The sequence below is a fragment of the Natrix helvetica genome, assembly GCF_964273705.1.
Source record: "Natrix helvetica genome assembly, chromosome: 6".
In the NCBI taxonomy this organism is placed as follows: Eukaryota; Metazoa; Chordata; class Lepidosauria; order Squamata; family Natricidae; genus Natrix; species Natrix helvetica.
In genome coordinates, this window is record NC_138553.1 from 58,739,982 (window position 1) to 58,753,152 (window position 13,171).

A 13,171-nucleotide genomic window follows, 5' to 3' on the forward strand; every position below is an offset into this window, starting at 1 on the left:
AAGTATATCCATAATTTACATAATTGTAGTATTATTGGATAGAAATGGCACGGAGCTTTCCCCATGAACATCAATATAAGCCCTAATCCCACAAATAAGCCCTAGTTAAGCCCCATCCACCGTCTGGTTGTACGAGGTGGGACAAGATGCATTTGTAAAAATCAAGCTAGGGCAGGAGTGGGGTGGAGCAGCCCAATGCACCTGCTTACTTAGGACCTCCGTAGCCAGGCCTTCCATTTCTCAACACCTGTCGCACCCCTGTCTGATTTCTGTGGCCTATTGTGGCCAGACGCCACGTGCTGCATTGCACAAGTGTCACTGTTCACGGCAGGATGCTGCGAGGCTCATTGCACCAGTGCTGCCGCTTGTGGCAGAACACTGTGAGGTAAATTGCAGCAGTTCCGCTGCTTGTGGCAGGACATCACAAGGCTTGTCGCACCGGTGCCACCACTCACGGCAGGATGCCGTGTAGCTTGTTGCACTGGTGTTGCTGCTCGGGTGTGCAATGACACAACAAGCCATGCAGCCTCTTGTTGTGAGCGAAAGCACTTGTGTCAGAGGCCACAGAAGCCAGGCAGTGGCGCAACAGATGTTGGGGTGCGGGAGGCCTGGCTGCAGTGGTACTAAGGTAAGAGGGTAAGACACCCCCCAAAATAAGACCTGATGTTTATTTTGGGGCCCAAAAGAAAATAAGACCGCGCCTTATTTTTGTGGAAACACGGGTATGCCTAAGGAAATGCTTTATAGTTACTTGAAGTTATAGTATTGCTAATTTAAGCAATTAAATATTCCATTTAATAGTATACATGATTATTTATACCATGCAATGTTTCTGAACTTTCCGAAAATGTTCATAAAGCTTGGGGAACATCAAATTAAATAAACCTCCTCTCCCTATGTTTTTACTGAGTTCATGTTTTGAATGAGTAAAATAATAATTGTCTATGTAAATTTTGCATCAAAGCATATAATACAAAATTAAATATATAATTACCATTTAAGGAAGATGCTGAGGTGGCAAGCAGGCTCTGTTCTGCCAAACTAATCATTAATAAATATAAGGAGGAGAGGCTGGAGTGCCAAGCAGGCTGTCTGAAATCTTAAGTGTACAGCACTCAGCTGGTCAGAGCCTACTTACCACTACAGATCTGCCTCTATGCATGTAGCAAATCAACTGGCCAGACCCACTCACTGCCTGAGCCCTGCGTGTCCACATACACTGACAATCAGCTTGTTACTGATTATCAGTGAGGAAAGGGAAATGTTTAGGGATGGGAGTGGTGGGGGAGGGGAGAGGGACTGTGGGCAATGGATACAAGAAGGCTTTAAGTACTCCCTTTAGTGAATTTCCAGAGTTATTCAAAGGAAAACGTAATGGGTAATACTTACACCACCCTAAGTTTTATTTAATCTTGACCAACTCCAATTATATTTTACATCCTTCATTTAATCCATCAAAGGCAAATAGGTTCTGAATACTTTAGTTCAACTAGTAATCAAAAGCCATCTTTAAAATTTAGATTTCTGCTCCTAACATGAGAAAGAAAAACAAAAAGCATCTTATTTTAGTATGAAATTCCAGAACTAGGATTTCTATTAGGTTTAATACTTCCTTTATATAATAATAAGGAACTAGTAGCAGAATTGTTAAATTGGTTTCAAGATCGAAGTCATATAATAATTTCTTATAGGCCAAAACTATTGCATGTTTAATATTTACTCATATTTTAGCCAAGTAAAAACTAGCATATATTTCTGTGTAGAGCAGATATATGTATACAAAGTTTTGCTGCTAAGGGTTACATGTAATTTAAGCTTAAACATATTCTCTTTGTGCCTATAGAGAGATCAATTATCTACCGTAATTGCAAACTCATTTTGGATTATGCCTACTGAATTAAATATTTAGTTCTGAGTAACCACGTAAAAGCCTCTACATTAATAATCAACCTAGCAATTTACAACTAGTATTATAAACTATTAACAAGTACAAATAATGTCTATCCCAATATTATCTTTTCTCTTTTAAAACATATAAGACAATAAATTAAGACTAAAATCACAAGGCCAATATATTTTAAATTGTGGGATTATTTTTCAGATACAACTGAATAAACCTCATCTAGGAAATCAGCTAAAATAAATACCGGTAAGTTATCTAATAATTAGTTTTTCAGGTAGCTTAAAAGATTTATCTGATCTTCATCCTGACAAAGACTCCTATCACTGCAAATACACTGGCTATGATTGTTTCTAAAGATTTCTTAAACTGTGAGTGATCTTTATTTGATATAATCATGTACTTTTTGCCAACCCTAGTGACTCTAAGCATTTGCAATTAAAACAAGGCAATTAATTAAAGCTATTTAAAATATCAAAAATATCAAAAATTCCTCAAAACCTGACTAAAATAGTGGTTTTAAATTGGCTCCTAAATATTAAGAAGGCCAGCCTCATTCAATGACAATTAATCCATAATATAACTCTAGAGTATGTAGCAGAAACCACAGGCTGTTCTAATACATACCTTGAATTGGGATCAAAAAGCAACTGCTAACCCAGGGGTCGGCAACCTTAAACACTCAAAGAGCCATAAAGGTCCAAACTGGAAACACACACCACCACCATCACCCCGTTCAATTCTGGAGCCGACCAGAAGTTTGGTTTCCCCATCATAGAGTTTCCTCCTAGCATGGCATCTTTTTTTCCTCTATCTGGCCTAACTGAAAACCCTATCAATTATGGAGCTGACTGGAAAATCCACCCCTTGCCATAGAGACTCCTCCCGGAGTGCCCTGCTCCCCCCCTAACCAGAAGCTCCTCTCAAAATTGTGGTGTCAACTGGCGACAGGGAGCCACAGCAGAGGGATGAAAGAGCCCCATGTGGCTCCAGAGCCATGGGTTGCTGACCCCTGTGCTAACCGGTACGATTATTGAAGTTTCTCCCCACTTATGTATCACATTCTATGCCAATGGCAAATTATAATGTTTTCAAGGGCTGTCCCATGAAAAACAAATGTAGTACTACAACCTTGAGGCTACCAATAGCCTTTTTTTTTAAAAAAATGAATACAACTACAAAGTAAACATACCCTCTTGCTATAGTGGCCATTGGTGAACAGTTTTATTAAAGATACTTTAGAAACTATGAGAAACTTCATTTTTATAGTATCTGTTCAAGGGAATAATAAAATGTTACAATATTCTTTTGTTTTGCTTTCAAGATTATCCTAATTTGTCAGTTAAATCACTATTATTTCAAGTGCTCAAGCTGAAATACTCTGAGATATAGAATAAAACTGAACTGTACAAAAGAGTTTGTTCCACTACTCCATACAATTCTGGGATAAATGGTTGTTTTTATAACAAATTTTAGTTAAACGTACAGAATAGGTGTTACTCTCAATTCTATTGACAGCTAAGATAAACCAAAGAGGATTGTAACAATGAAATCTCGGGTCTTTTCCCATGTAAGATTGAGATTGTCTTGGCAACATTTCGGCGAGGTCTCACTCGCCATCTTCAGGCTGGGTTTTGGGCTTAAAGAGGCTCTGTAGCCAAGACCCTCATCTCCAGAACCAAACGCCTAGCCAACAAAGACCACCTGAAAACTGAATTACGCACTCTCACAAACATATTAATCTCCAACGGATTCCAAAGAAAAACAATTACCAACCAAATCCAAAGGGAGACCCCCCCAAAAAAACGAGACAGAGACACAGAACAGGACAACGGCATCTCCCTCCTCCCTTAAATCAAAGGCACCACAGATAAAATCAGGAAAATTCTCCACAAACACAATATTAAGTCAGCCTTCAACACTGACCAAAAAATAGCCAACATCTTAAGAAACCCCAAAGACAAAATCCAGCTAGAAAACCAAGGAGTCTACGAAATACCAGGCAAAATCTGCCCTGCAACATACATAGGACAAATGAACAGGAGAATAAATGCACGCATCGCAGAACACAAGAACGCAGTAAGAAAAAAAGAAAAAACTTCCTCCCTTTTCCAGCACCTTAAAGCTACAGGACATGAAATTAATTTTGAAGGAATCAAATTAATCTCCAAAACTGAACACTTCAACAAGAGAATAATTATTGAAGCTATCGAAATAGAGAAACACCCCCACAACATGAATAAACATGACGATACCTCCGCCTACCAGACATCTGGAAACCAGCCCTAATCAACAAAGAAGCCCCACCCACCACCCAGGCCATTACAACACGAAATAACAAGACACACAGCCAGCACCAATCAACCAATCATGATACAACCACACAACCAATCATTCCACTTACTGAAATGCCAGCACTCCACACACCCCCACCAAGATTTATAGAAAGACGGCAGCTCCGACCACGCTTTAAGCCCAAACCCCAGCCTGAAGATGGCGAGTGAGACCTCACCGAAATGTTGCCAAGACAATTTCAATCTTACATGGGAAAAGACCGGAGATTTCATTGTGACAATCCTCTTTGGTTTATTTTAGCTGAATATATGTTCTTGAATCAAATTTTTATATTCTGAGCAAATCTCTTTCCAGATCTTTGCATCATTGCTTCTTTTGGAAAGGGTACCAGCACTCTGATTTTGCCACCCATAAAAGAACCTCCTACTAAAATTAGCCAAGTAGTTATTTTAAAACGGTTCACCAATTGCGGTTAATGCCACTCTTAAAGAAAAAAGAAACGCGTGCTTTAGAGTAACGCACTTCATAGAACGAAAGTCACTTAACATTGAAAGGTGAAACCCTTCTGCTAAATTCTGACCGACCCAAATCCAATGATTGGATTTTCCGGAAATTCTCAACTATAACGTCCTCCTTGCCTTCAAAGCGAATGGAATTGTTTTTCTTTTACTGTTTCCCACATTACACGAGAGGAGGCGCAGCTCCCTTCCTCCCCCGCACAGGCTGAGGGCCCGCCGTCCTCCTCCTTTGACTAGCCTTCATTCCCAGGACCGAGAGGAGAAAGGTGGGCGGTGCCCAGGCCCAAATCCCTTCCAAAGCGATGGGGAGCCAAGACAAGAGGGCGAACCCAGCCCTGAATGCCGTCCTTCCTCTTCCCGCGGTTGAAGATCCGTTCTCTGCGGACTGAAGGGGGCGAGTTAAGACCCGAACCTTATTACCTTCCCGGTATTTCTTGCGCAGGCGCCGATGAACACTCTTCACCACACCGGAGAGCTTCTCCTGCTGCAGTTTCCGCTCTTGTTCTCGGGGCTGGGGCAGAAACAGGATAGGAATCCCGCACTCAACCTCCATGGTGCTAGAACTGGCGCTCCGCAACCCCTCTCCTTCCGTTTCCCCAGAGGGGGCGGCGGCCACGGTCTCTATGACACGACCGGCAGGGTAGGTTTGCGAATAGGAAGGGTCATGTGATCGTTTGGGTTCCCGATGCCTGTTGGGAAATGTAGTCTTCACGCCTGAAAGCCTTTTCTTGCTGTTGCCTTTTTGAGTCTAAGTTTCACAGTGGACCAGCGTCCAAGCGTCATGGAGTCTTTTAAGATTAACGCTTTTCATTGCAAGGTCCAAAGCTGTCGTAAGCTACTGCTCATTTCAGAGACCTTGGAAGCACCTGCCTTATAAATTAAAGCAATCATACATCTTTTATTTCAGAAAAGTGTCTTTAGATTTAATGTAATCATCAGTGTTATCCTTTTTTGTTGTAGAATTTTCCTTTGTAAAACAAAAGTTCTGTCCCTTTTTCAGGTTTATCTTTTATTTTATCCAATAAAATATAGTCACTGTGCTTATAATAGCTGATAAAAGCATTTCTGCATCTTAAAAGGTGCTATCAGACTGATTCTTGGTGACCCTAGACCAGCGTTTCTCAACTTCAGTTGAAGTTCATGGATTTTAAAGTAGCCAAAATTGAGAAACACTGCCCTAGGCTAACACAAATTTTGGAAGTAATTGTTGAAGAAGGAAGCATTAATACCAGGCTTTTATTTGAATGCAAAGAAATCGATTGGTGCAATAAATAGAAAGACTAATCTGAAAATCTCAGTCTTTCTTCTTTGCTTCTTCAGTAGAAGTTATTCAATGAAGGTTTTATTGATTGGAATGATTAATTCTGAAAATACAGGATGATCTGCAAAATTATAGATGGATACAACAGTTCCTTTAGTCACACACCCACTTTCCCTCTTTTTTTGCACACTGGGTATTACACATACCAAAACTAAACATGCATACTTGTTGACAAAAGCTCACAGATGATGTTTGCTTCACTCTCCATTGCAATACAGAAGGATGATTACAGAAAGAGCAATCGTTGAACACTTGTTTGTTCTTAAACAGGTGGTACAATAATAAGACTCAGATTCACTTTCCTAGCAAATAAGTAGCAACTGCAGAACACACTGAATATAATTACTTTTAAATAGTTGCGCAAACATTTTTTTTCATTCAATCACTGACTGAACTGCCTTCTGACAAGGTTTTTTTTTTTTAGAAATACAGGTGAAACTCGAAAAATTAGAATATTAGGCAAACATTCATTTATTTCAGTAATGCAACTTAAAAGGTGAAACTAATATATGAGATAAGACTCATTATATACAAAGCAAGATAGTTCAAGCCGTGATTTGTCATAATTGTGATGATTATGGCATACAGCTCATGAAAATCCCAAATCTAGTATCTTAGAAAATTAGAATATTACATACAATCAATAAAACAAGCATTGTACATAGAACAATGTTGTGGCCCAGAAGGATCTGGTTGAGCTGCTGATGGACTCAGATAGCGAGGAACCATATGAGTCTGCCCTGGACGATGTGGCGGACCCTGTGCAGGGTTCAGAGTCAGAGCAGGGACCAGAGAGGCTGGTTGGCCACCAGGAGGCACTTGAGGCATGGAGCAGTGGGGAGCATCAAAGGCAGTTTGTCCCTGATGCTAGATTGAGAAGGGCTGAGAAACGGAAGCAGCAACTCCATAGGCAGCCTTACAGAAGATGATTAAGCACAGGTGGTTGTGGATTGGCCCCTCCCAAGAGAGATTATAGGTGAGGCATTGGGAGGGGACATTTGCAGGAAACAACCATTCAAATTAGCAGTTAAGAAAATCTATCTGTGTATTCTAGCCGTGTCTGCTCGTTTGGACTATCTGCATTGTTTCATTTGAATTATCTGGGTTGCTCTATTGAACGTGAGTTGTCTGGGCCCTCAGCCAAAGGATTTGTTATCTCAGTAATTAAACAGCGGCAAACAGCCAAGCCTGTGTTCTGGTTTATTCACAGGTGTGGAGAGGGGGTCAGAACAGTTTGTTTCCTGCCTAACAATTTACATTAAGCCACCATGGAACAGCTCCATGCCGACAACGCTCAACTGGCACAGCAGGTGGCCTTGCTGGCCGGCCAGATAGCTCAGCTTCAAGGACATGCTATTTCCCCCCAGCCTCGGAGGAAATGTCTGGTTGCCATGCCTGATAAGTTTGACGGCACCCAAGCCATGTTTCCAGCTTTCTTGGGACAATGCCAGCTCTTTATCAGTCTGAGAGCAGAGGACTTTCCCACTGACCGGGCTAAAGTGGGATTTATCATCAGCTTATTCTCCGGCTGCACAGCTCGTTGGGCTATTCCTTTGTTGGCTCAGGCTAGCCCTTTGATGGATGATTTCAGGGGGTTTTGCGATCACCTCAGACTCATGTATGAGAACCCAATTAAAGAGGAAACAGCCACCAGATGTCTCAAGATGCTGAAGCAGGCCGGGGTTCTTTGCAGGACTATGTCAGTGAATACCGGCTCCTTAGCCAAGATTCGGCCTGGAATGAGGCAGCCCTCATGGACACCTTTCAAGATGGGCTATTGGACAACCTGCAGGATGAGCTGGTGCGGGTGGAGAGACCACCGATGTTCAATGTGCTGATCCACCTGTGCCTCCAGATAGATGCCCAGTTGCAGAGGCAGGGGAGTCGTCACGCATCCCAGGAGACCAGAGGGGTGCCGATCCCATGGGAGATTCTAGCTCCACGGGAGGAGCCCATGGACTTGGGTGCCACCAGACCCCGCTTGTCGTGAACTGAGATGGACGGACGGTGCGCAGGGGGGTTGTGCTTTTATTGTGGGGATCTTGGGCACCTGGCAACGGTTTGCCCCAAGAAGAGTAGGGGGCTGCGAGGTCTGGGGCCTACCCCTCAGCTCCAGAACAACTTGTCAGGAAACAGGCGGAGCCCGATCTGAGGGAGACCTTAGGTTGGGCGCACATTGAGACAGAGATTGATAGCCCTCCCTGGCACTTGATTTTGGCAGCACGCATTCTCCTGTCTGGTAGTCCGCCGGGGATTCCGGCCCATGCCCTGATCAATTCCGGGCTACCATGAACTTCATGGATGAGGCGTTTGCGACCAAGTATGCCATCCCTCTGTGTCCAGTGGACCCACCGTTGCTGATTGAGACCATTGACGGCCGGGTGCTTCTGTCTGGGCCTATCAAGGGTGCCATGCAGCCCTTGCACCTAGTCATCAGGGATCACGAGAAGACCATCCAGTTTTACATTGCTTCGGGCCTGCATTTCCCCGTGGTCCTGGGCTTGTCTTGGCTGCAGGCGCACAACCCCCAGATTTATTGGTCCCAAAACCTGGTCTTGTTCCCGTCCCTGCAATGTGTCGACCACATATGCAGGCCAGGTGCTAAGTTTCCAGCAGACTTAGCAGAGTTTCAGGGTGTCCTTGCCGGTGGACTTAGCAGAGTTCGCGGACGTCTTCAGCGAGCAGGAGATGGACCAATTGCCACCACACTGGCCTTATGACTGCCCCATCAACTTGGTGCCGGACGCGCAGCTCCCTGTGGGTCACCTGTACTCCATGTCCGAGCCGGAATTAGTCGCATTGCGGGACTTTCTGGACAAGAACGTCGCCCGGGGTTTTATCCGGCCCTCGTCTTCTCCACTGTCTGTCCTGGTATTGTTCATCAAGAAGAAGACCGGGGATCTGAGACTCTGTTGTGACTATCGTTGTCTGAATGCAATCATGGTGCGTAACTGTTACCTGCTGCCTCTAATTCCTGAGTTGTTGGAGCGGCTCCGGGAGGTGACGGTGTTCACGAAACTGGACTTGCATGGAGCCTATAATCTGGTCCAATTCCAGGTGGTGGACGAATGAAAGATGGCCTTTGGCACCCGGTACAGACATTTTGAGTACACGGTCATTCCGTTTGGATTGACCAATGCCCCGGCCATCTTCCAGCATTTTATGAATGATATCTTGGACCAATTTGTCGTTATTTACCTGTATGACATTTTGATTTACTCAGCTTCTCGGTAGGGTCATCAGCAGCACCTACGCCTGGTCCTGCAACGACTCCGGGAACATCGTTTGTACGCAAAGCTGGAGAAGTGTCAGTTCTGGCAGACCACCATCGAGTTCCTGGGGCACCGTATCTCCCCTGAAGGAATTGCGATGGAGCCGGGCAGGTAGAGTCGTTGTGCAATTGGTAACCTCCTTGGTGAGCAAAGGATGTCCAACGACTCCTTGGGTTTGCCAACTACTACCGGACCTTCATCCCCAGCTTTGCTTCCCTGACCGCGCCCCTCACTCGGCTCCTGCAGAAGAAAGTGCCATTTTGCTGGGGGCCTACGGAGCAACATGTGTTCGAGGCCCAGAAGCACGCCTTCATGAAGGAGCCGATCCTGAAGCACCCTGATCCCCTTCATCCGTTTGTGGTGGAGGCGGACGTGTCCAACATTGCGGTGGGCGCAATGTTACTGCAGGCTCACGCCCCTGGCAGTACCCTTTTCCCTTGCACTTTCTTCTCACGGAAACTCAATCCTTCCAAGCGCAATTACACCATCTGGGAGAAGGAGTTGCTAGCCATTAAGGTGGCGTTTGAGGCCTGGAGGCATCACCTGGAGGGGGCCAGGCATCAAGTCGAGGTCCAGACGGACCATAGGAATCTAGAGTTCCTGAAAACGGCACGCAAGCTGAACCAGAGCCAGATCCGGTGGTCTCTGTTCTTTGCCTGGTTCAACTTCTGAGTGACCTACATTCTGAGTACACTCAACCAAAGGGTGGATGCCCGGTCCAGGAAACCTGAGTACTCTTGCACTGCAGACCCGCTTCCACCCTGGACAGTTTTGCCTGTCGAATCCTTTGCTGCAGTTCACGAGCCTGTGGACTTACGGTCTCATATACGGGATGCACAGTGGTACGACGAGTGAGTGGAGCAACGGAGGGCAGAGTAGGGCTAGCCTCCCTGTGGACCTTTGACGATGACCTCTTGAGGTGCCGGGACAGGCTCTATGTGCCCGAGGGGCCCCTCTGGGGACATATTCTCTCCCAGTGCCATGACAATCCGGTGGCGGGACATTTTGGCCTTTTCAAGACTTTGAACCTGGTCTGCCATACCTTTTGGTGGCCCCTCTTACGACAAGACGTACAGATGTACGTCACCTCTTGTGTACAGTGTCGGCAGGCCAAGTCAGCGACGGGAGCTCCTCCAGGGTTGCTTCAGCCATTGCCGACCCTGGACAGACCCTGGGGAGCCATGTCCATGGACTTTCTGATGGAATTGCCTGTGTCTTCAGGGTTTATAATGGTCCTTGTGGTGATGGACATGCTCACGAAGATGGCGCATTTCATTCCATGTTGGAGATTGCCGACAGGCTGCGCCACCACCCGCATGTTCATCTAGCATGTCTTCCGGCTACACGGCCTACCTGATTGGGTCGTGTCGGACTGTGGGATGCAGTTCATGACCCAGTTCTGGAAAGGGCTGATGGAGGCTCTGGACGTCCAGATTTGTTTGTCCTTGGCGCACCATCCTGAAACCGACAGGGGGACAGAGAAGGTGATCGGGATTTTGGAACAGTACCTGCACTGCTTCGTGAATCAGCAGCAGAACAACTAGGCGGACTACCTGGCCGGAGTTTGCATTTAACAACTTACAGCACACCTCCACGCAGACAACACCCTTCCTGGCTAACATTGGATACCACCCTCACTTCTTTCCTCTTACCCCAGTCGACTCCCCAATCCCCACAGCGCAAGACTTCCTCTCAGAGCTCCAGGTGGTCCACCAAGTGGTGTACCGCTATCTGACTCAAGCCAAAGAGGACTACAGTGGCAGTGTGGGCAGTTGGAAAATGAAGTCAGCATCCCCATAAAGCTCGTCTGTGGAAGGAAGCATGAAGTGCTCCAAAATCTCCTGGTAGATGGCTGTGTTGACCCTGGTCTTAATGAAGCACAGTGGTCCAAAGTCCTGTTGCTCCTTGGTCCAAAATCTTCTTTTCTGATGGGAGCAACTTTTGCCAAAAATACCAAAAACTGGTTCAATGACCGTGGGATTACTGTGCTTAATTGTCCTCTCCATTCTTCCTCCATACTCTGTGTTATGTATTATAGTTTTCCCTCTGGTCCATTTCGCTAGGGGGCACTGTGCTTGATGCTGATTGGTTGACTGTTTGACAGCCGGCATATATAAAGGGCTGTCAAGCAGGACTCAGCTGTTGCCAGTTAGCTGAGACGTGCGAAATGTGAAGTGCCGCGTATGGCAACCTGTTAACAATAAACTGTTAGCAATTGTTAAGTCCTGGCTCCCCTCCGTTTGTCCACCTGTGTTCTCTCAACTAGAACATTGGCGACGAAGGTAGGATCAACAGGCGGAGTCCAGGCAGAGCTGTGAAAAGTCACTAACCTACGAGCTAAGTCACTGAGAGCTGAATTCCCCTCAGGGAATCACTCGACGAGAGGTCGAGTGAGTCACTTGCCTACGAAGACTGCCTCTGGTTAATCAATAAAGAAAGAAGTTACCTCAGAGGTGGCCTCAATGAACACACTAGCCGCTTTTAACGTGACCGCAGAGACTTGGGGCTCCTATATTTCCCATTTTGAGTGTTTTTTAGAAGCCAAAGGCTTTACAGACCTAACTGAACAGCGAAAAAAGGCATGTTTCCTAAATTTATGTAGTACGGAGATGTTTAATCTTGCGGGGACCCTAGTTGCCCCGCACTCCGTCCACGATGTGACCTGGGACATTTTAATGTCCAAGTTAAAGAATCATTACGCCCCAGTGCTGTCCTGCACAATGCGCAGATTTGCATTTTACAGAAGGATCCAGCTTGAGGGAGAGACAATAAATGACTATGTGGCTGCTTTACGAGCCGCAGCTGTTCCTTGTAGATTCAAAGTCTTAGATGAAGCCCTGACAGACCAGATTGTGTGTGTGTGGGGGGGTTTAGAGACCTCCGTATACAACACCATCTGCTGGCCAAACCTGAACTCAACTTACAGACGGCCCTGGATGAAGCCAGGGCAGTAGAGCTGTCAACGAAATCTACGGAGGAAATCAAGAAATTCTCCAAACCACAACCCAGATAAGACTACCGAGGTGCACCATGACGACGTTATCGATGACACCTGGGCCATCAGAAATGACGAAGTACATCTCCTCTGGGGTGAGCAATCCAAAGGTCGGCAGGGTAAGGCCATGTCCCAAACAAATTGCCCAGGGTGTGAGGGTAGGCATGATAGAGCAGACTGTCATTTCAAAAATGTGTCCTGCCTCCGTTGTGGTAAAAAGGGCCATTTAGCAAGGGTTTGTAGGGCAGCTGCGCCTTGCACAAGTGCTTTAGAAGGAAACTCTCCCAGCACCAGCCAGGGTTTCAGAAAACCCTCCAGTTTTGGTAGGAACGTAGGGTTCAGGAAGCAGGATTCCTGTTTTGCAGTCAGTGAGGACAGAGATGAGTCTGAAGTAGACCAGATTGTCCATACCCCGAGAGGAAAAATATTCCTCACCATTAGACTGGAGGGCAAACCCTGTCAGATGGAGGTAGACACGGGCTCAGACATGTCTATCATATCTTGGGCAGGGATTAAGAGACATGTGCCAGACATCTCCCAAGTGAGATTGAAACCGTGCCCATTAAAGTTGAGGGATTTTCAGGGAAATCCCATTCCAGTGCTGGGAAGTTTTTCTGTAGGGTGTCCTTTACACAATATCATAAGAGGCTTCCTCTTATTGTTGTCAAGGGTCCCAGGCCAAGCTTGTTAGGTTTGGAATGGTTTGAAGCCCTGGGTCTGGCCATAACGGGAATAGATCAATTTCAAACCACTCCATACCTTGACATGCTAATCAAAGAATTTCCCGAAGTTTTTGGGGAAGGATTGGGAAAATACACTGGCACCCCCATTTCTTTTAACCTAGACTCCCAGGTACCACCACGGCGTCTG

The 13,171-nt window shown here is 45.7% G+C and overlaps 1 protein-coding gene across 8 annotated transcripts in view; it reads right to left on the reverse strand.

Moving 5' to 3' along the window:
- The window catches only part of SAMTOR (S-adenosylmethionine sensor upstream of mTORC1), a 78,774-nt gene that overhangs the window by 18,450 nt on the left and 47,153 nt on the right, over nt 1–13,171 (reverse strand). The window contains exon 1 of one of the 8 annotated variants that reach the window (XM_081957458.1): nt 5,134–5,343. The exons of 1 other annotated variant lie outside the window; for it this stretch is intronic. In XM_081957458.1, the coding sequence (XP_081813584.1) occupies nt 5,134–5,266 (133 nt within the window). In that variant the 5' untranslated portion in view covers nt 5,267–5,343. 6 more of the 8 variants (XM_081957465.1, XM_081957463.1, XM_081957464.1 and 3 more) reach the window with 6 other exon arrangements.